Source organism: Patagioenas fasciata, chromosome 4, assembly GCF_037038585.1.
Source record: "Patagioenas fasciata isolate bPatFas1 chromosome 4, bPatFas1.hap1, whole genome shotgun sequence".
Classification (NCBI taxonomy): domain Eukaryota; kingdom Metazoa; phylum Chordata; class Aves; order Columbiformes; family Columbidae; genus Patagioenas; species Patagioenas fasciata.
Genome location: NC_092523.1, coordinates 70429933 through 70451343, shown reverse-complemented (window position 1 = coordinate 70451343; position 21411 = coordinate 70429933). Strand labels below are relative to the sequence as shown.

The following is a 21411-nucleotide window of genomic DNA, read 5'->3' as shown; positions in this document are numbered from 1 at the left end:
TAATTAATACGTCTGCTTAACCTTTCATTTATATTTAATGGAAGAATAAAAAACAAAGGAGGTTATGAAACTACAGAATACTGGCAGAACGGTATAGTACTTCAAAGTAGCATGGGATTAGGTCCGTTGCATTAAAACTGACCTTTTAGACAAGCTTTTAGGTGAGTTTTTCAGCCAAAGTCCAAATGAAACACATAAATAAAATTTACCCATTTTGTACAAATGTAATCACTAGGACTCATTTTTTTCAGAACACCAAAGGGAACAACTCTAATTCTTTGGAATAATAGCCTAAATATTTTTGTGCCCTTTTTTAATCTTCCATAATTTAATGTAAGTCCAAAGGAAAAAAGTCTTCTGTCAGTGACTTTAGAAATTTATAAGCAGGTGTGGTTTTCAAGCCTTGAATTCTTTCAGGCTATAGTTTTGATTCTTCTTACAGTGTTTTGTTCTCCTTTTTCATGTTCACACTAGGAATAGGAAATAAAAACTTCACTTCCTGAGCACACATGTGGTCTCCCTGCTAGAGGATGGCAGTAGTCTCAATCCTAATTTTGATGATATATATCATGTCAGGCACATGTTAACAGAGGAGAGGCATGGAAAATTCCTTGGTTGGAAGGTATTGGTACTATAGCAATGCTCTGGCAATATGTGGATTTTAAGTACAGGCTACTAGCTTAACAAACAAGACTTGGAGGAAGACGTAACAACATTTTGAGACAGCACAAACTGTATTCCGTATCGAAACACAGCCACGACTTAGCCAAAACACATTATACCATCTTACTACAGTGGGGAAACAGAAAAATTTAGTGTGGTTGCTCGAGGCATAAACCCTTTATATTAAAAGAATGAAGAGAATAGAGAGGAAGACAAGATAAACAGTGAAACAATCATTATTATTGGTATTAATCTTGGAAGTTTAATCATGCCTGCCTAACATCCTTATATATTACTGAGATCTTTGATTTATGCGTTGCATTGTGGACTGTGTGATCACCTAGTTCTGAGAAACATGATATCCCAAATATAATACAGGCTAAAATAATAGAAATTGAATGCACTGTTTTCTTAATACAACTGTAAATGAATATCAGGCCAAAATTTCCGCAAGACAAATTGTTGCGATCCTTTTACAGAGTGACTTTGAAAAGGCAATGGGTCTGGTTTTAAATATCTGCTTATAAGCAGTTTCTAAAGTTGTAAGCATTAGCCTGTCATGTAATCAATTTAAAGATTATGGTATGCGTCTTTGTGGTTTTTAAGTATTACATGTATTTATACTATAATTTGCAAGTCAGAGCTGGGCAAAGATCAGGCATTAAAATGAAAACTAAGTAGCTTTAGAAATTGGTCTAATTATGAAATGGCATTTTGGATTTCATAAGCTTTCCTGTGTTCACATTCAAATTGCTGGGATTCCTTGACATCAAACACCCAGCTTTTCAGAGGATGCAAAAATTCCATTATGAGTCATTTTCTAAACATTTTCACTGATGCAAACCTATGAAGAAGAAACCTAGGAATCATTACAATGTCAGCTAAACAATATTCTCAACAATATTTAGTTTCCAAAAATGGAAAATGTGGGTATAGACTAAATGTAAATCTTAACAAAGGCCCTAATTACATTTGCTGCTTTAATTTGGATCACTGATTTTAAGTGGCTATAGTTTCTGTGGTGTAAGGCTGAGAGTTTAGAAACTGAGTATCCTGCGCTGAAATAAATGCCCTTAAGAATAATGCCCCAAATTTCTTTGCAATTAGGCTGAGTAATGGTAGCTATTCACAAGAGAGGCTCTGCTTCATTATAGTACGCTAGATCAACCACAATCTGCAGAATAAACCACAAAAAAACCCCACAGGATCATATGTGCATCTGTGAGCTTTTGACATGAGAACCGGCTTTATCACCCTGTTCCCAGAGCACCTCACGGGCAGAGGTCCTGCAGGTAACCAAAGTGTCAGTCCTCACAGGAAATCCTGCTGGGCAAACCGTCTCTGCTGGTTGTTTTATATGGGAACTAGGAGGTGGTTTGCTGGAGTAGCTGATTTTGTGGTTGGCAAGCCATATTTGTTTGGTGTGCATTTATATCCCCTCTCTGCTGGTTTGATCGCAATCTGATGGTGGCTGGAAAGTGATCTTGACGGTTCTGCACATAGTGTTCATAAAGTATCTAGAATGCTGAAGTGCCACCAAGCTGAAAAATAGCCCAAGTAGTAATATAACATGTTATCTATTTTCCCAATAGTATTTTCTATGCCTATCTTCTGTTAAACATCTTGCTGACTTCAGTGGCCCTTAGGCAAGGGGTATTATATCAAGATCTTGCACAAAAAAAAAAAGAAAAAAAAGCTTTCAACAGCCCAATATTATTAGCATACTGGTATTATTTTCCCCACGTTATTGGTTGGATAATTGACTTAGAGTGAGGTTGTGTGACTTGCCCTAATTTAGCCAGGGAATTCTGTAGCAAAGGCACAAAGAAAACATAGATTGTAGAAGTCTTCAGTGGTGTCTTATCCAACCAGACAGCTCTCTGTCTTATTATTTCACGTTGTTACTTTTTTTTCCTGTCATTACTTCTTTGTCTTCTCCGTTTTTATGTTTTGAGTAGCAATGGTTCCACATAAGAGCACAAGGGTGTCTTTCTTCTTGTTCCCACTGCTTAGTAAACTCTTCCTTATAGAAAGGAATGAGAATGTCAATGGAAACAGCTGGCAACAAAGAGGTATAACCTGCTACTAAGTAGTATCAATACTACATTAAGAGAATCACAGTAAGAGATGATCCTAGCAATTAAAAGGAGACCGAATTAAGCATATTTGCCTTTTAACTTCCTTTATAAATGTTTAAACAACCAATGTTTAAGGATCTGGCTCTGCTAAAGTAAGAAAGCTTTATTTATTTAATATGGCATCCCTTTATAAAGAAAATATTATTTCTTTATCAATTTATTTAGCATTAATTTCACCAGAAGCATCTCAAGATAAATCCCATTCTTTTAATATTTAAATCAGCATATTTAAATGAAGAATCTACTGACTTGAAAACATTTTAGCAAGTATTTTGATTTTTCCTGATAAACTTGTAAGAATCTTCAGTGACTCCAGATTCAACTGTCTCTGTCTGCAATATTCCTGTTAAACATCTCTTTGCATGAAATCGTACCAGTCTTCTAAATATGCCTTATAAATGATGAAGTGAGCAATTAGATTTTGAGCTATATATAGTGATGAGGTAGGTATACACATGACCATCAACTGTAGCATTTCTTGTCAGGTTTGCTAATAAATCTCTATCCATACTGACAAGACTCTATCAACACTTCAGAACCACTGTGAAAATAATTAGACTGAAGACCCAGGAAAAACTAAACATAGCTGAACTGAACATGCCTCTGCAAAAACTATTTGAATATTTATTTCTATCTGCTGCAGTATATTTTCCTCATCTGCAACTAGAAACATACATAGATATTGCTTCTTTATGAAAATATGTCTGTACAGGTTAGTTACCCGTCTGTGCCATAGCTGTTGTGTCTCTAGGCAGTTGATGTGGGACACGTACAATAAAATAAGCTATGTAAGAACCGCGACCAGAAGAGTTCAAAGAGCACTGATACAATATTCAGAGACCCAACTTAGAAATACCTGCTTTTAGTTCGCACATGTGTTGCAATGGATTTAAGTACCAAAACTTGATTAACTGAGAACATAATTTTTAAAGTAACTAAGACTATCAATTACAAAATTACTTATTTGGTATATAACAGCACTGTGGAACCATTAACAGGAACATAATAAATCTGAGTAATGTCTTGCTGAGTAGCTGTACATGTTATGGTAATATATGAATGTAAAGGCTATACACCCTTTATCTTTCCAAAATTGTGACTGGAAGAGGATTCTGCTAAGGACAGCACTGCATATTGCAGCATTTTCTCTAATGATGTGCGTGTTGTCCCAGGAGAGCAGCTATTAGAGATGTGCTATTAGAGCAGCTTTTGTCCAATGAACAATTGAAATTCACTCACCTGTCCCACGGGGCAGATGGAGGCTACGGACTAGGAGGCAAACACACCAACTGGTGCTTGTTCTCCTTGAGGCTGCACAGACAACAGGAACATGAGTTCCCTGTTCTGTGATATAACTTGCTTATAGTTAAGCTCATTTAAAAAGATATCATTGTGAACAGTGTGTTATAACCCAGGAACAAAAGAGAAAGGTTCCTATATGTGAGCTGGTATATTTGGATTCCGTGGAACATAGATAAATCATCAATCTGAACATGTGATTCCGCACATTTTGCACAGTGAAGTCAGTGGGATTTTTCCCATTTCCTCCCTCTTGTCATTCCTCTTGGTGGGATAATACATAGGTATATCCATGTTCCTTATTCTTTAAGGCATTGACATGCTGTGGAAGAAATGGGGTGGAAAATCATGGTGTTGTATAGCGAATTGTGGAAATCCATGGTTAGGGGTTCATCCAGAACACACTTCAGACTTGATCGTATTGGTAGAGGTGGAAGTTGGTGACTGAACATGACTATGGAGGACTGAGAAAACCTCCACTTTGAAGTAAAATCAAAATGATCAAGATTGATTATATTTGAATTTAGATGAAAACCAGAAGCAACTATGAAATTGCATGAAGAATCTACACATTAACGCCCGTTGTTTGTCTTGAAACAGAAAACCAGAGGATAGCCACTTAAATGAGGATGAGCATTTTAATGAGAATTGTATCAGAATTTTGCTCCAATGTGGTGTTTTTGTCATCAAGAACTTGCCAAGATTTTAAATACAGAATTAAATTTGGCTGGACATTCACATCTGTAGTAGTTGGTAGGACATGGATTCCATATAAACTTCCATGCTTTATGTAACTCTTAAAAGAAGGGAAGATTGCTTTTCACACATCTCCCAGCTGTAAAGTATCCTGTACTTCTCCTCATACATATCTGATACCATCTGCTTCTGTAGACATCATATTGCACTGGATAAACAGGGCAAACACACGGCAGGCCTACTAGTTCTATTGTTTCTTGGTTGGTTGGTTGGTTGGTTGGTTGGTTGGTTTTAATATGGAAAAGATTACTCTTTTTTCCAAGCACAAAGTTTCAACAATAGAAACAAAATTTGTGAAGCAGACTGACAATATTAATGGGGGTATATCTCATCTGCTTTTTAAAAGTTTGTAAGATTTTATTAATAGATTATATTCCAATTTGTTAATCTATTTGTTTTCAGATGATCATGTGGAAGGTATGTTTTGATTCTAAAATCCAAGCAGTCTAGTAAATCCAGACTGCAACTTTGATGAGAGTCATAGTCTAAAACAATATTGTATGCTTCTCCTTTTCTGTTGACATCAGTGAAAGTTAAGGTGTCTCTTGTTTGACTTGTTGAAGGCATGCATAACCCAGTCCTAAAATATCATTTGAACTATGGAAGATACGCATTCAGAGCTTTGCTATCCTACAAGATGTTTAAGGGAAAACAATGGTTCATAGAAATCTTCTACACCTTTTCTGCCCCCAAGTAAAACAAGCAGAACATAATACACTAATTCCATTACACACACTTACCTGCATTTCTCCTACAAAGTACTATGTGTCTACAGACCTAAAGAAAAAGGAAAATGTTGTGTGGAGAGGAATTTGGTGAAAGCCTTGAGATGGTTGACAGCCCAGCAATGAAACTGATGTGTAGCCAGCTGTGTGTTCTCCATGTGGTTCCAGCAGTACTGATCAAAAGGAGAGACTGTTAATGGTTTAGGCCCTTTGTCTGATTGATCTTAAAATAATTGTAATCCTTATGTGCATTCAGTTCTAAGTATTATTTTCCTCTAATTTTTACCTCTCCCAAGTTACAGTGAGTAGAGCTGTTATTAAGCTAATTGGCTTGCAGCAAGGGAGAAATTATCTCCTTTAGCACTGAAAATAAGAGGATTTATACAAGCAGCAGCAGAACCTACTGTATCTTAATGTGACCCTGAACAAGATGACTACTCAGGCTTCGGGACTACAGAGAAAAATACAAAACCAAAGACATTCAGGCTCAAATCTTCCCTTTCTGCCTGCCCTGCTTTGCACAACCTCGTATTTAATCATACTGAGTGTGAGAGGCAGGAAAGACAACAAATGTGTTGAGAAGCGCACTGATGTGCAGCTACCTCCCTGAGCTCTTATGTGTGGGGTTCATTGCAGGCATCTCACAGCAGCGCTTTGGTAGCATCTCCTGGCCTCTCTGGGAAGCTGGTTCAGTCTGGAAGGCTTGACCCGCTTTGTGCATCAGTGAGACAGGCAACAGTTTCATATCTTCCCTATCCTCTCGTGGCCGTTTTGGGAACTTTTTGGAACTCCAGCAATAGTCTGGGGTGTTGCCGTGAGCTGAGGTGGGATGGAAGTCAGTTTTGCCTGACGTTTTGGTTGACTGCAAAACATTCCTTGCCTTCCTATCTGTTCTTCAAAGCCCACCCGAAAAAGCCAGACAGTGCCTGGTACTTCGTGGATGGGATAGACAAAATATAAAAGATTATGAATGAATAGGCAACATGGAAAGCCTGTGGAACAGACAGGATTAGCTACCTAATTAGAGGTGATTCCTTGTAACTGTGTGCAACAAATGCATTTCAATTGTGAGCAATAAGAAAACTTTTGCCTTCAAAATTCTTGAATGGGAAGCCCTGTACAAGTGGTTTACAGCTGTTAGTGAAACAAGTCTGTTGGACAGTACTGTCAATTGGGAATTTGAGTCACAAGAGTAATGAGCAATTTACAGAGAACGGTGAAAAAAGTTTCCGCAACAGCTGAAAATAAACTCAGGTTTCCTGACAATCAGATTAAGAATTCAGAAGTACACTAACTCTATAGTTTTGTTTGATCTTATTAATATTCTCTGGCATCATTATATTTATAGTGGAGACACTCCTATGTAAATTAAATTCAAGTAGTTGGCTTGCTGTCTGTGCAAGTGGACGGATCCATGGCAGCTCTGAAACCAGCAGGACAGCCTTGGAACAAAAAAGGGAGTTGCAAGCTGGAATCTCCATTGGGTGGAATTGAACACAACTTTTCTGGCAGCATACAGGTCTAAAAGGAGTATCTTTCAACTACTACAAATATATATTCAAGCATAGACTGCAATTTAATTCATAATTCTATCACTTTGTTAGTCTAATGGAGCAAAGCCAGCTGTTACTGAGTCTATGAATACCTGAAACAAAACTCTTCTGAGTAACACAGAACTGCAAACAGAGTGTGCACAATGCCAAATTAATTGGAATATGGGCGTTCTGAGGGTTAGACATACTCTTGTGGCCTGTAAATATTTGTTCAGTAGCTAAAATATCAGCAATATACTAAATTGGTAACGCATCTACTTCTAGTGCCTAGTAGAGATCACTTAATTAATTGTCAATCATAATTTAATTTCATTTTAAAGTGTTGTGTTTAACTTCATTGAGTTGGGAGGCCTCAGTGCTGCCTTTTAATATTGTTGCACATATTGGAGAGTGGCATAGTGCCCATGACAAAAGTACCTTTATGACTGGTTTAATAGTAGGGATTTATTCAAGTTGGATGGTAAAAATAATAGAGATGTGGCCAGTCCATAAGAAATGGTTATTACCAATTTTTTCTTGTACCAGCTCTTCTAGCACCAGATTTAAAATGCCAAAATAATAATGAATCTGTTTAACAACACCGGCATCACTGCAAGTCTCAGTCCTCTCTCTGTTTCTCTGATGGTTGCCAAAGAGCGTACAGCTGACCTCTGCCAAGGGAAGCTTCTCTTGGGTCATAGTCAGATCCTGACAGCTTAATACAGGGGTCTCCAATGTGAGGTATGTGCACCCCACAGGGTGTGCAAGATGATGGATTTGGGTGTGGGAAGAAAATATTGGAACTTCAGTATTAGAAGTATATAGTTTATACATAAATATAGAGGCATTGGGGATGCATGGTCAAAAAATTTTTACTGATAGGTGTGTGCAATCAAGAAGTTCAGAGACCAGTGGCTTAGTGGGCTGCTGTTCTACAGGCATTTTACTCTTCTAAGAGGCTTTTATGCCTAATTTGTTTTACTTTACTGTGGACATTGCTGCTTTTCTTTCCTGATTACTGTAATTGAAACCAAATTGAAAAGTCCTCCTGATGTGGTACACCATGAGGGAGGTGTAAACAGAAAAGAGTATGAAGAATAATAGTGAGGTGTAAGCGCAGCCTTTTCATCTGCAAAATGTTTGTGTAAAATGGAGTTTGAATATGAAGCAAAGTACATTTTGCTTACCAGGATACATGGAAAGGAGTCAGAATATTTGTAGATTGCCCAGCACAAAGAGATGCCCTCTGCTGCTTTCCATCAGAGAAGCTGGTCTTGCTCATTAATAAATCAGTTCTGTCCCAAATCAGAGAAGCTTTGTAATTCCCCCTTCAAGACCTTCACAGGGACCTTGGTAAGAAGCAACAACAAAAAACACCTAAAAGAATATTTCTCACTATTCTTGAATGCTCGAATGGTTCCTCTTATACCTGTATTACCAAAAATACAGACCCCTTGACTCCAGGGTGAAGAAGCCAGGAACACAAACATAGCACAAACCAGCAGCAATAAGAGGTGCTTCTCACACCTGGGAATTAAAGGGTAATGTCTTTCCTTTGAGGGGGCAGACGCCTTGTTTTTGTCAGTAAAACAACTGTTATCAAGACTGCAGAAGCTTAGTTGGTAGTGTCCTTATTGCATGATTTTAATAGGTGCAGCATCCTAATAATGTTGATTTTGTAATGATCAATATTTTTTAAAATATTCAGCCTGCTAAAATAACATCCATCTCTAGAAACTGGGTAACTTGATGCATTTTTTTCATTTTGTGTAAATTGTTTGTCAAATATCTTCTGTTTTCTCTGTTCTTGGTACATAAATTAGATCATGCTGGTTCATCTTTTCCTGATACATGTGATTTAATAGCAGCAACTCAATCTTGGTCTCAACTCTAATTTGTTGACCTAGAAGCTATTGCCTCTAATTGGGAAATGTTGTTGTAGTAAGGAAATATGCAGCACAGAACGAGCATTCAACAAAGTAAAAGCTATCTCTTCTGAGTGCTTGTCCTCATTTCCCTACATCTCTGCAGTAGTAGTCAGAATCCCAAATGTAATCAGTGAGAGCAAATCAGAAATAGCCCTTTGCCCTTTTATTCTGGAGGAGGAGTACAGAAATGCTGAGAAGAAGCTGAAAGGAGTGGGTTATGCAGCTGCCTACAAGGCTCTGTGAGAAGGCAGAGTAAAGCACCTTTGCTGCTTTGATCCAAAGATGGGTGGGAGCAAGAAAGGAGCTGCTGTCTAGAGGCAAGATTTAGTCCCAAACCATCATTTTAAAAATCGTCTGCATTCCATTTCAGTCCCCTTGTGAAAGATATTAAATCCTGTGGAGAGTGTGCACTGAAGTGCAATGAAGATGATAGTTTGTTTATGAGGAACAGCTAAAAAGGGTGATCCTTCTTGCAGTGAGATGAACAAAATGCTGAGATGCATTAAAAGATTTTATAAGAGGGCTGGAAATAATAAAATCAATCAGCTCTTTTTAACTAAAGGGAGGCTAAAATGCTTGTTAGAATAAATATAACTCCTTTCACAGCTGCTTCCTTTTTGAAGAAGGAATAAAGAAATACATGAAGCTCTATTTATATTTTACAGCATTTCCCAGAGGTGCAAGATTATTGAACAAATAGTGTTATTTACTAGACCTAGTCTTCTGAGATGCCCACAAAGGATTCCTTTTATAAGTCCCAATCTGTGGTTTTAAGAGAATAAATCTCGAATAGCACAGCATAGCTGGCACAGAAAGAGTAATCATTCTCATTAGTCAGAACTTGTTTGAATGAAGCAGAATGTGGGATGACAGAACAAAACAAAGCATCAAAACTCAATACACAAGGCAAAAAGTAATAATTATGCTTTGTCTTGGTGTGAGACTGTGCACCTACAAATGGAAGCGGAACGACAGGAGTTTCCGTCTTGTGCACAGTTTGGTGGGAGCACAGAAAGGGAGCCACCATCTCCTGAAGGTGGGCTAGCGCCAAGGGGAAAACCCTCAAAATGGCACTTGGATATAGTTCTCTCCTTTTGGCTGGGGAAACGGAAGGAGTAGCTTACACTTCTCTTCCAGAGCTGCAGCTGCATGGCTGCTGTTGACAGACCCCTGTGAGCACCCCCAGAGTAGGACAGAGTGCCTGGCAGGTTGGCATCGCAGACTATGAGTCACCTCTCATCGGGTGCAGCATGGTCCAAGTTCACTCAGAGAAGTGTAAATACAGCCATTGCAGCATCCTGTTAGTTACACAGGCCGCTGCCTTAGCCTGGAAAGACCTTTTGCAGCTGAAAGCAAAAGTAGTTCTCAGGTCAGATCAAGTGAAGGCCCTGGATCAGCAATACTTCATTGTTCTGTGAAGCACAGATTTGTAATTTGCTGATTTTACACAGGTAGCAGTAGGGATTTTACTATGAATTTGTTTGTACAGTATCTACAAGAAGGGAAAAACTTCTGTTCAGATTTTCCTGGAAGGTAGTCTCAGCTAGGCTGTAATAATTTTGATGCCATATAGGAGTAAAGGAGACCTTATCTACAATGTAAAGTTGTATATTAGATCCTGTATTTGGTTACACTAAGTAGAGACTTCTTTAGAAGATTCAGTTATTTATGTTTTAAACCAGCATTTGATCATCTTCCTTTTTGTTGTAAATAATTAACCATAAAGTATTTGAAATTAAAAAAAAAATAACTGTAAGGCAGGATCTAAGGTCTCTGTATCAATTTCCCCTTCATTGACACAGTTTCCTATGCTGGATATTATTTATTATGATATGTCCAATCAATTTTCCAGCCTCCACTCTAACATTCTTAAAATTACAGTGATATTCCCTCCAGGGAAAGAATAATACGTGTTTTTCCCCAACTAGCAATCTTTTCAAGTTCTCTTACTTTTTCTTCCAGTGTAGTGCTGTAGTTGTTGGCAGGTACGGAGCTGCCAGGAGGCAAACTGACATTATGAATGTCAGAGGTCAACCCACATGTAGGAAAGAAAGAGCCTGTCAAGAAAACAACTTAACCTTTTTTATGGAAACACTCTGATTGTATCTTTGTTGAGAACCAGGTAGTCCTATGGCTGGTCTGTTTCTGCTTTGAGAACTGAAATGAAAAAGGAAACTTGAAAAGGTTATACATTAGGTAAAGTGCTTATTATTGTTGCCTAAAAGAGAGTTGTGTGGTTGGCTTTCTTTTCAAATAGGAATGAGATTAACAAAAAAAATATTATATCCTAATGATTTATCAGTGTATATCTTCTAATTCTACTTGAGCCAAATTGAAGCCGTCAGCTTTTCATATATAAGCCGAGAGGTGTTGCCAAATGACAGTATTAGTAAAACAGGTTCTGCAATGTACTGTGTTCATTCACTGCAACTACTCTGTAGCGTTACAGTTAGATGTTCAAAGACAGAAGTTCAATAGCTTTGAATGTTTTATATCAAAGGATGCCAGTACTTTAAATACCCTGAAACACAAGGATACAGCTGTAGATTCCAATGTTTCATTCTTGTCTTTTTCCTTTTTTAAATAGAAGGCTGGAATTCCTCTACAAAACTTCAGAGTTATGGTCATGTTAAGTTATTTTTTCTGTTTAAAGTGGCTTACATCAAATTTTACTTGAACTAGAAATTGCCAATTCATGGCATTAGTGGATTTCTTTATAAAAAGAGTCACGCTTCTAATATTTTCATGGAAATTAGCCTGGAGATTTTATCTTGAGAGAGTTCTATTAAAAAACTAACAAACAAACACAACAAGAAGAACAAACTTTTAAAAAATCACTGTTAGAGAGGCAAAGGTTTGGAGATTTTAGCGTAAGAACAGACTGTTTCATCAGTGAAAAACTACTTTGAAAATGGATCATTTTGCAAAGCAGAGGTTTCAGTCTTCAGCCCTTGCTCAGTCCCTGGGAGCCCATCCCTGCAGTCTGTGTGTTCCTGCTCCCCTCACCAGTGTGGTTTATGTGCATCCAAATACGCGTTCCTGTAAGAAACCTCCACGGCAAGTGTGGCTTCCACTGGGGCTGTGGGAGGGCATTTGGACAAAGGGATGTAGCAGGAAGGGTTTATCCAAGTAGCATTTTCACAGTAAGGTGTTAGAAGAGCAAAATACAAATAGCCTTAAAACTACTGGAATATTGAGCTTTTAAAATTATTATTTTGGAGTATTTTATACACAACTATTTGAAAGTACTCAATCAGGTTTCAGATTTTTTTGTTTGTTTCTACATATGATTTCATTAGCTGCCCGGTACTTGAAGAATAGTTTTGTAGAGTTACTTGTCCTATAAACCTAACAGTAGGAGCAATAAGATTTAAATCACAGCAGTAGAGGTCGGCTGTCTTTCTGGTCTCTGACTTCTTTACTCTTCCATGAAAACAGAATTCACATTTTTAATATCACATTTATTGTTTTTCCTGTATTCTCCATTAAGTGAATTTACATAAATATTGTACAAATATTGTACAACCCCAGGGCAGGATTGCATATCCTAGTTCACCCAGAGCTCATAGTACCTGTTTCACAATTTTCTGCATTGATTGTGTTGAGCTGACTTGAGAAGAAGGATGTAATTCAACAAAGAGCAAGGATAGTTAGATCTGTGTGGATGCGATCGAAGTCTTGCAGCTCGAAAGAACAGCAAAATGCAGATTAAATTTATGTTATCTGTGGTTATACTGCCATCTAGTGACATGAAGAGTCAACGTCTGCTTGCTTCATTTTGTTTTCTAAAGATCAGCATCTTCATGACACATTTGTCTAATTATGGAAACGACCGCCTGGGGTTATACACCTTTGTGAATCTGGCCAACTTTGTTCATACCTGGACAAACCTGAAACTGCAAACTCTTCCTCCGGTTCAGCTGGCTCACAAGTATTTTGAACTATTCCCTGAGCAAAAGGACCCTCTGTGGCAGGTAGGCAGCTTTGCTCATGAAGAGATCAGAAAAATAATTGTCTTGATGGTGTTTTTGCTGAGGTTTGTATTTCAGTTTCTTGTAGCGAAAACCAGTAATATTTTTAGATGTAATGGTTGGTTCCACAAGACATCTTACGGAAGCTTCAGCGTAAGTGATTGTTTTCTCTATCGCTTAAAGCTCCATAGAAAGATCATTAAATTAATGTGTAATAATAAATGTAACTAAAATTACTATTAATGCATTTTCTCTGTTACCTTACTTACTTTTAGAAATGTGGGAAATATAGGAAAGGCATGTTGTATTAATTCTCTTCTTGTTTTGGAACTGACAAGAACAAAACATTTGACATAGAGATCTACATGCATATTTTAGCAATTGGCCATTAAAGAAATAAACTGATTTCCAAGTGTGTAAGGAAAGGAGGGCATCCAAAAAGGGTATTAAGACCACAACTACCTTACCACTAAAACTGACTGGCCAAGTAGAAATAGATTAGATAGATTAGAAAGTTACTCACAAAAGGCTGAGAACTGCCCAAGCAAGAAGTTTACCTGCATTTAATACATTCATGTTATCAACTCCGTTGCTTGATTATCCTTCTGTCAAAGTGAAAATCTCAGGGATGTGAAGAGCTGCTAAGGCTGCAGCCTGTGCTGACCTCACAGCGGACACGTATTCAGCCCATCACTCAGCAGGAAGAGCACGGGCACTACAGAGACGCTATGGCAGATGCTGGCATGGGGGTTTGCACACACTCAGAGCCAGGTCACCCAGTTCAGTGGGGTAGATACATGTGTCACTACACCGATAATATGTATTGCAAATATCATCCTTCCGAGCTGACTTGGTAGAAATATTCTAAGGAGCAATCTTTACTAAATCAAACGTAAAAATGTACTTAAGCTTGGCTACTCAAATGTTTTCTAGCATATGATAGTGAATTGCCAACTTAGAATCTGAGCATGAGATTGCAAATTTGGACTTAAATATACAGCTTAAAATTCATGCTGTTACTGAATAAAACATTGAACTAGGGGGAAAAATGTCAAGAAATTTCCATAATTTTAAGAGAGCGTGAATATTAAAAATGGAAATTACCCTGTAGCCAAATTACTTGAAAAATAAGAATTACTTAGCAAGGAAATTTGTAAGTAACAGACGCTAACGTGCTGTCTTTTGTTTATAATTTCCATTGATCGGAATACAGGTACCTTTTTTTTAGCCTAGAAGATAGATAATTCCCTTCATTTCAGTGCAGTACCACCAAAGAGCAGCATCAAAATTGTTTCCAAGTAGTATTTCTAAAAAAAATTTAAACTGCTGCAGTTGTAAATCTGCACATAAAAAACCCTAGGATTTAGTATTATGTACTGATTTGAATCAGAAGATCAGAATATGTATTTGTGAATGGAAATCCTTATTATAATTAATTTACTATTTTAGTTTAATAACTACAGCATGTATAGGATAGTAGCTGTTACAGTAACATAAAAGAAAAAGTCAGTACTTCGAAAACTCATTAGCAATTTTGAATCTTCTGAATTTGTGTGTAACTGATCAATTGATTTTGAGTGATCCCCACGTCTCAAGTATGTAGGATCACATTTGTCTCTGGCGTAATTCTGCTGAACATACTGACATTTCATAGGAGAAATTATCTTGTCCCAGGGTCTGTTGAGTAGCTGGGGCAACTGTATACGTAGGAATGAGTTAGAATGAAAACCACATTTCAACAACATACTTGTCTGAAAGTGACTATTCTCAAAAACAAACCAACAGAACCACACAAACAACAACAACAAAAACACTTAACAGATACAGTTTGTTGTCTGGTTACATTGCAAATACCTTTCTGAATCACTGAAACACTTCTTTAATACATTATGTGGTTTTGTGTATAAGGGAATATAGTATTTTCTGGTAAGAATAGTTGTACATTGGTGAAAAATTTGTGTAAATTTGTGTAAATTTGTAATTTGTGTAAACATAGTTTAAGAACCTTATCAGGTTGCTCTCTATTTTAGAATCCCTGTGATGATAAACGGCACAGAGATATCTGGTCTAAAGAAAAAACCTGTGATCGATTACCAAAATTCTTGGTTGTGGGACCCCAGAAAACTGGTGAGAGTTTATTGTATTTTGACAAAATAGGCTATGTGTAAGCTCAAGTAATAATACTGATTAATTATGTTTTACTCAGAGTGCTCTGTAGACATCTTGATCATCTAATAGCATTTTTTTCTTTTCAGACATCACCCAAAGGTAGTTTAATAATGTCAGTTACAGCAGCAGACAGTTCACATTTTGAAAATGCAGGGTTCAGGTGTGTGTTGGACCTTTCTTTTTTTGCTTTAGATCAAAATGAGTAACACTGATAAACAGATCGACAAGATGGACAAGATCTTTTCAAAGCTGGAGGAAAAGGCAGCCATTTTTCAAATGGTGTAGGTTCTCATCTGTCTTGCAAGTGTCTCGTTTATAGAAATCTGTTATTTCATAGCATTTACTTCAAATCGAGAAGTTCCATATGGACAGTTTGAATTGCAAGGTTTCACTAGTTTACAAATTAACTTAATGGTTAATTTTCTTCACTGCATTGTGCATTTGTGCTTCCTTTCATCTTCACCAATCCCAAACAGCTGCTGAGTACAAGTCTTGTAAATTATTTTTTGTGACAATCTCACAAAAAAACAATCGTTATTTTTAAAACACAGTTTTTAAAAGTGTGAAAACCAGATTACAGCATTGGCACTCCAGTTTCTGTGTTAACTGTTTACAGTTCTGTAAATGTCATCAATTTAATAGCGCAGACTGTACAGATTCTTAGGTGACATAAATCAGCATCTGCTCACTGAAATGAGGTGGAATAAAGCTGGTTTAGTCCATCTGTGGGTATGACCAAAAAAATGTGTGTGTGTGCATTTTTTTTTAAATCTTGAATTTTTTTCCTGTTTACAGGTACCACAGCCTTATATTTGTTCCTGATCATGCATCCTTCCATCATTAGTAACTCCCCCAGCCCAAAAACCTTTGAGGAGGTACAGTTCTTTAATAGAAATAACTACCACAGGGGGATTGATTGGTAAGATGGGTTATTAGTATAAATCTAAGTTTATATATTGTGAACAATATAAAAATTACATTATTGTTGGTAGCATTAACTGTTTATATAGAGAGTGAGATAAAAAAATAACCTGTGGTGTCCTCCTATGCAAGTGAATAACAGTCTTATCTACAGAACGTCATAAGTGCACTAACTTTTGTGAGGCTCTATTCTAAAATCCATATATTAATATGTGCAAAAAGAGTAGCAAAATATGTATTTCTCATTACACATGTTTTTGAAGTTGAGACAGTAATGGTTGTTAGTTGGATATAAGGAGGCAAAAATTATGTTCTTGTTGGAAAACTTATTTCTAAAGAGAAGGTAATATCAGAGAGAGGCATTTTTTCTTTTAAATAGGATTCAGGTAAATGTGGGACAGAGAAAGCCTCTCAAAATGTTTTTCAAAGATCAAGCAATTAGGAGAACATTAGTGTCTCTGTAGGGTAAGTGGTACTAAAAAAGCGTATGTGTCCCTGTTGCTGCATCCACTATGGCTGCTGGGGAATCACCAGACATATCTGCACCCAGAAGAGCACTCTTGATCTCCCTTGCTTTCAGAAAGTCCTGCAGTATAAAACACTACAAGATGAAAAGCAGTAACAGGCTGTAGTGGCTGGGGAGCACCAGTAAAAGATTATTGATATTTTGTCTTTTCTCTTTTTTTTTCCCCGCGTTTAAGGGAAAACAGCTTTATTGCCTTTGACTTTGTATTCATCCATAAAATTAACAGAGCGAACACTGTTATAAGGCCTTAGTGCAGATATGTCAGATCCAATTTCTTTTCAAGTCACTTAGTTTTTACAGAGTTATAATTGTTGCAGCAGATTCTTATTACAAAGAGTGGTGAGTCAGTCAGTTATTACCAATAGAGAGATGCTGGCTGAACGACTGGAAATTAGAAAGCTGACATGCTGCTGTTGCGACTTCTGAAGTCAGAGAAGATGACATGCAAGCGACTCATACCGGAGCCACATCGACAAAGGCAGCTTAAGTACAGGGAGCCAGTTCTTCCACAAAATCAATATTTTCATGTTGCTAGAAGACCACTTTGCTGCTTCTCACTCCTTCTGCCCTATCCACTTCCCTAGCAGGTAAATAAAATTTGTCTGCTAGACGTGCTAAATTACCTTCATCTTAACACAGCACTGCTGCATGAGGCTGTCAGTGGTCAACCTGTATAGACCAGGCACATCCTTTTGTCAGGTTCTCACTCCACAGTCCCCATTCGGCTATTTGTACCTCTGTGCTACATGCCCCACTTGCCCCTGCCAGGTCTTGGATACTCAGAACTGTCCCTTGGTGTAGTTGTTTAACTCCTAGATTTGCATTCTGTCTGCCAGACAAATCTCCTCAGTCTGAGAGGATATTTTAATGCTGGCAGGTAACAAGCTTACCCAGTGTTAATTAGATACAAAGTCTCTGCTCATTAGTCACTTAATTGGCTAGGATTCTTTCAAGGCTAGAGTTCAATTTCCTTTGTGGTGATAGAGATATAGCTTTTTCCCAGAGCTGATTCTGACTTAGTCTTTGTGGAAGCTTACAGTTAGACCAAGGCTGACTACGAAGGCAGGAAAGGGTTCTTGCAGGTGTTAGGACCTCACTAACTTCAATATTGCCACCTTGAATGAGGTATAGATGTCTGTGGTGGGAGTTTAATAATTGTCTCTTGAATTAGGTACTGAGCAACAGTTCTATAGTCTGTGTTCGGCAAAAATTATGATGAGTGTAAGCTTTATAACCTTTTGATATCCCACCTGGTCTGATCTCTTCACCCACCTGATCTGACTTCTATACCATTTTTCACTGACATCACATCAGCTTCTACTTTATCCAAATTTGCCGTGTTATCTAAAGCATCGATTAACTTCTTTCCCAAAATTCACTGTAGTACCATATTTAATGTTGTTTCCTTATAAGACCATATGTAGTCCCTATTGCCTTGTATTTTACTCAGTCTACTACCAGGACTTGAGTATAACAGCCTAATGACACCATACATGACCCAGAGCAGATCTCCCTTTAGTGCCTATTGCTTCTTTCAGAGCCGGACTTTGCCATTGATGTTCTGGTAAAACATTCTGAGGTCACACAGTCAGGCTGGGTCACTAGTTTCCAATAGTTTTATTTGGGAGCAGAAATCGCTATAGCTTCATCATTTTCATCAAATCAGCCCTAGTATTTTTTGAAAATAGAGTCCATTGTTTGTTCAATGAAACAGTATCATATTCTGAGATATTTGCATTAGCACCGGGCAGATACAAACACTTAATAAACTAGCAAGGCAGTGACAGCCTTTCATTGTGTTCCATGTGGTTGTCCTCATAGGTCAGCTTTTTTACATGCAGTCTGCATGTGACAGCAGCGATAGCTGTGCGCTGTTGTAGCAGAATTTTTGAATGCAACTTTGAGCACATGATGCAGGGACCTGCCCATCTGTCAGCCCTTCACACGGCGTCATTTAGATCTCCCTCGTGCAAGGTAATCTACCAGCTGCTACTCTTAAGACCTCGAATGAATTCAGTGCATCTTCCCTGCATAAACAAGCTCTCTTTTCTGTAAAAGCAATTCTGATATTGAATATATATCTTTTCTACAGTATTGCACTGTAATTTATGTCAGCCAAAGGCCAAATTTGGAAAACTCATTTTCTGCTTTTGACTCTGACAGGAGTTTGTTCTGACTGAAAAGGGAGAATTCACTAATTTTAAGAAGATACACGAATATCATAACATTTTCATCCAGCTACCAAAAAATAGCTGCAATGCCTAGTTGCATGTAGTGTGAAGAAGAAAGCGAGTGCCAAGTAAAATGTGATCAAAAGTGTAATGTAAACTTCTGTTTGCTTTCATTTGGCAATTAGGCTATCATTTTAATTTATTATTCTAGAATAAAATATACTTAACAGATTTGTCAACCTCTCTGTGACTTTTAAGTAACTGAGGATGACGTTGCTTTCCTAGGTACATGGATTTCTTCCCCACTCCTTCCAACGTCACCACTGACTTCCTCTTTGAGAAAAGTGCCAACTATTTCCATTCTGAGGAAGCCCCTAAACGAGCCGCTTCTCTCATCCCCAAGGCCAAGATCATCACCATCCTCATCGACCCATCCGATCGGGCATATTCCTGGTACCAGGTATGCAGTTTGAAGTAAACAGGCACAAAGGAAGGTTTCCACCTTGAATCTTCTCTGTATATCCTTTCACTATATATGTATATAAAGGGTTTGGATAATACAAGCTTTCATTGGACAGTCAGTGCACCATAAATGATCACCCGTGGGATGAGGTATCTGTCAGTGTAAACCTGAAAATCTTTCAAAGGTTAAATATCAGAAACCACATTTGCAAAAGTCTGCCTGCAATATAAGCATGTAAATGTGCTTGCTTAGTTGATTAATTTATGTAATCAGCACATACAAAGATTAGTTTATAGACACAGTTATCTACTTCATGCTCAAGATACAAGGTAGATTAAGAAATTTTTGTTCTCCTGGTCCACAGATGTCAATGGGAATTTGACAAAATAAAGATATTTTAAGAAAAATAAAATTCCAAAGAGAGAAATGTTCTTAGAACTTCTGTGACATATTTTGTGTCATTTTATGATGAGAAGTGATCACAGCCCTGAATCTGATCCCATAGTTTACACTGCTTTGGACAAGAGGCTTGACTAAAAACCTGCTTGCTGAGATTGCTGAGATCCCTTCTGACCTGAATTTTCCAATGATCCTCATAAATACCAGTGTTCAAATTTGCCTTTCTGCAAATTCACCTTGTGTAATTTGGAAAATGGAAATATGAAACTACTAGAAACAGAGCTTCTTAGTATTTTTGTTTATTGTGCCGGGTTCATTTGTACCAAACCTGCCAGTCAGTTTATTGAAAATAAGCATTTATACATTCCATTATTGCTAGTTATCAGTGTACCTTCTGGTTTATTTTGATACAAAGAATATTTATTGATACATGCAATGTTTATTCCAGCATTTTCAATAAATTAATACAGATGAGGACTTCTTAACTTCAAGTAACTTATACTGTAAATAATCACTCATAGCAAGGTCAGTAAGGCCAGGTCAATAGCACCCACCAGTTTTGTTTTATTTTCCCAACTTTTGTGGTCTGTCAAGTTCCAGCAATGTCACTTCTTTTACAGCATCAGCGATCACATGAAGATCCTGCAGCTCTAAAATTCAGCTTCTATCAGGTGATCACAGCTGGGCCCCGAGCCCCATCTGAGCTCAGAGCTCTCCAAAAGAGATGCCTCGCACCTGGATGGTATGCTACCCATATTGAAAGATGGCTAACTTACTTCCCACCATATCAGGTGAATAAGACTGTATCTTGACATCCTAATCTTTGATATATATAATATCCTAAAAGATTACCTTTGTAAAAGTCTTAACTCCTGAATATTGATCCTCAGGTGTATCCTAGAAATATCAGAACATGTTTTAAGACATTGATTGTGATTATTCACAGCCATATTCTAAGCAGTTGGTTGACATTGCTAGGGGTGTCATATCTTAGCACCTTACACCTGGGAGCTTCTTCCGCAAAACGAATCAGAAGAATAATCTGGAAACTCAAGAGCAGCATCTCTGCTGCTCCTTGAACTCTCTTGTACCCTGAACTGTCTTTAACTTACAGTTGTTTTTCATTTGTTCATGCTTTCATCACTCTGTGTCTGGCTTTTTGTCAGCTGAGGAAAAGAGAACCAGGCATGGAGTGTTTTGTGGTCATTTAGTATCAGGTGGTCCATCAGGGTTCCTAAAAGAAAAATTGAAGGAAAACATTTGGAAGCTGCTCAGTAGTATTTGTGTCTGTTCGGAGTGACAGCAAATAACAGCTAGCACCAGGGGATGTCAGCTGGGATGTTGCCCTTCCTGCATGGCTTGAAAAGAAGTTTGGTGTCTGAACACTTTGAGGTGTAAAAAAACCTTTTTCCTTCAAATGGGGGTTACCACATGGAAATGGATGTGATCTAGCGGTTTTATAACACCTTAATATTTAAGCAGATCAGTGTCTTCACCCAATTCTTGATTCTTTCATGCAGTAATCCCCCACTGTGCCAACCTCCTTGCACTATGATTGTAGTAGTAAATACACCTGCATGAGTGCAAGAGCTCACACACTGGCCCGCTTCTGTGCACACTGCTTAATTTTTAACACATTCCTGGCACAGTTTGGACCCATAGCAAAAAGCTTCTTGCCAAGCAGTTCCAGAGCACAGTTAGAAAGATAACAAGAACCATTACCATTGGGGAGTGTGGACACAATCAATTT

General features: G+C 37.7%; 1 protein-coding gene across 2 annotated transcripts in view; it reads left to right on the top strand.

Moving 5' to 3' along the window:
- Window positions 1-21411, top strand: part of LOC136101100 (bifunctional heparan sulfate N-deacetylase/N-sulfotransferase 3) — a 76975-nt gene that overhangs the window by 43959 nt on the left and 11605 nt on the right. For both annotated transcript variants that reach the window (XR_011738908.1, XM_071808108.1), the window contains exons 7-11: window positions 12833-13015; window positions 15043-15139; window positions 15977-16100; window positions 19085-19259; window positions 20282-20452. Coding sequence is in view for 1 of the 2 variants with exons in the window: in XM_071808108.1 (XP_071664209.1) it covers window positions 12833-13015; window positions 15043-15139; window positions 15977-16100; window positions 19085-19259; window positions 20282-20452 (750 nt within the window). In the remaining variant the exon portion in view is untranslated. The remainder of the gene's footprint in view (window positions 1-12832; window positions 13016-15042; window positions 15140-15976; window positions 16101-19084; window positions 19260-20281; window positions 20453-21411) is intronic.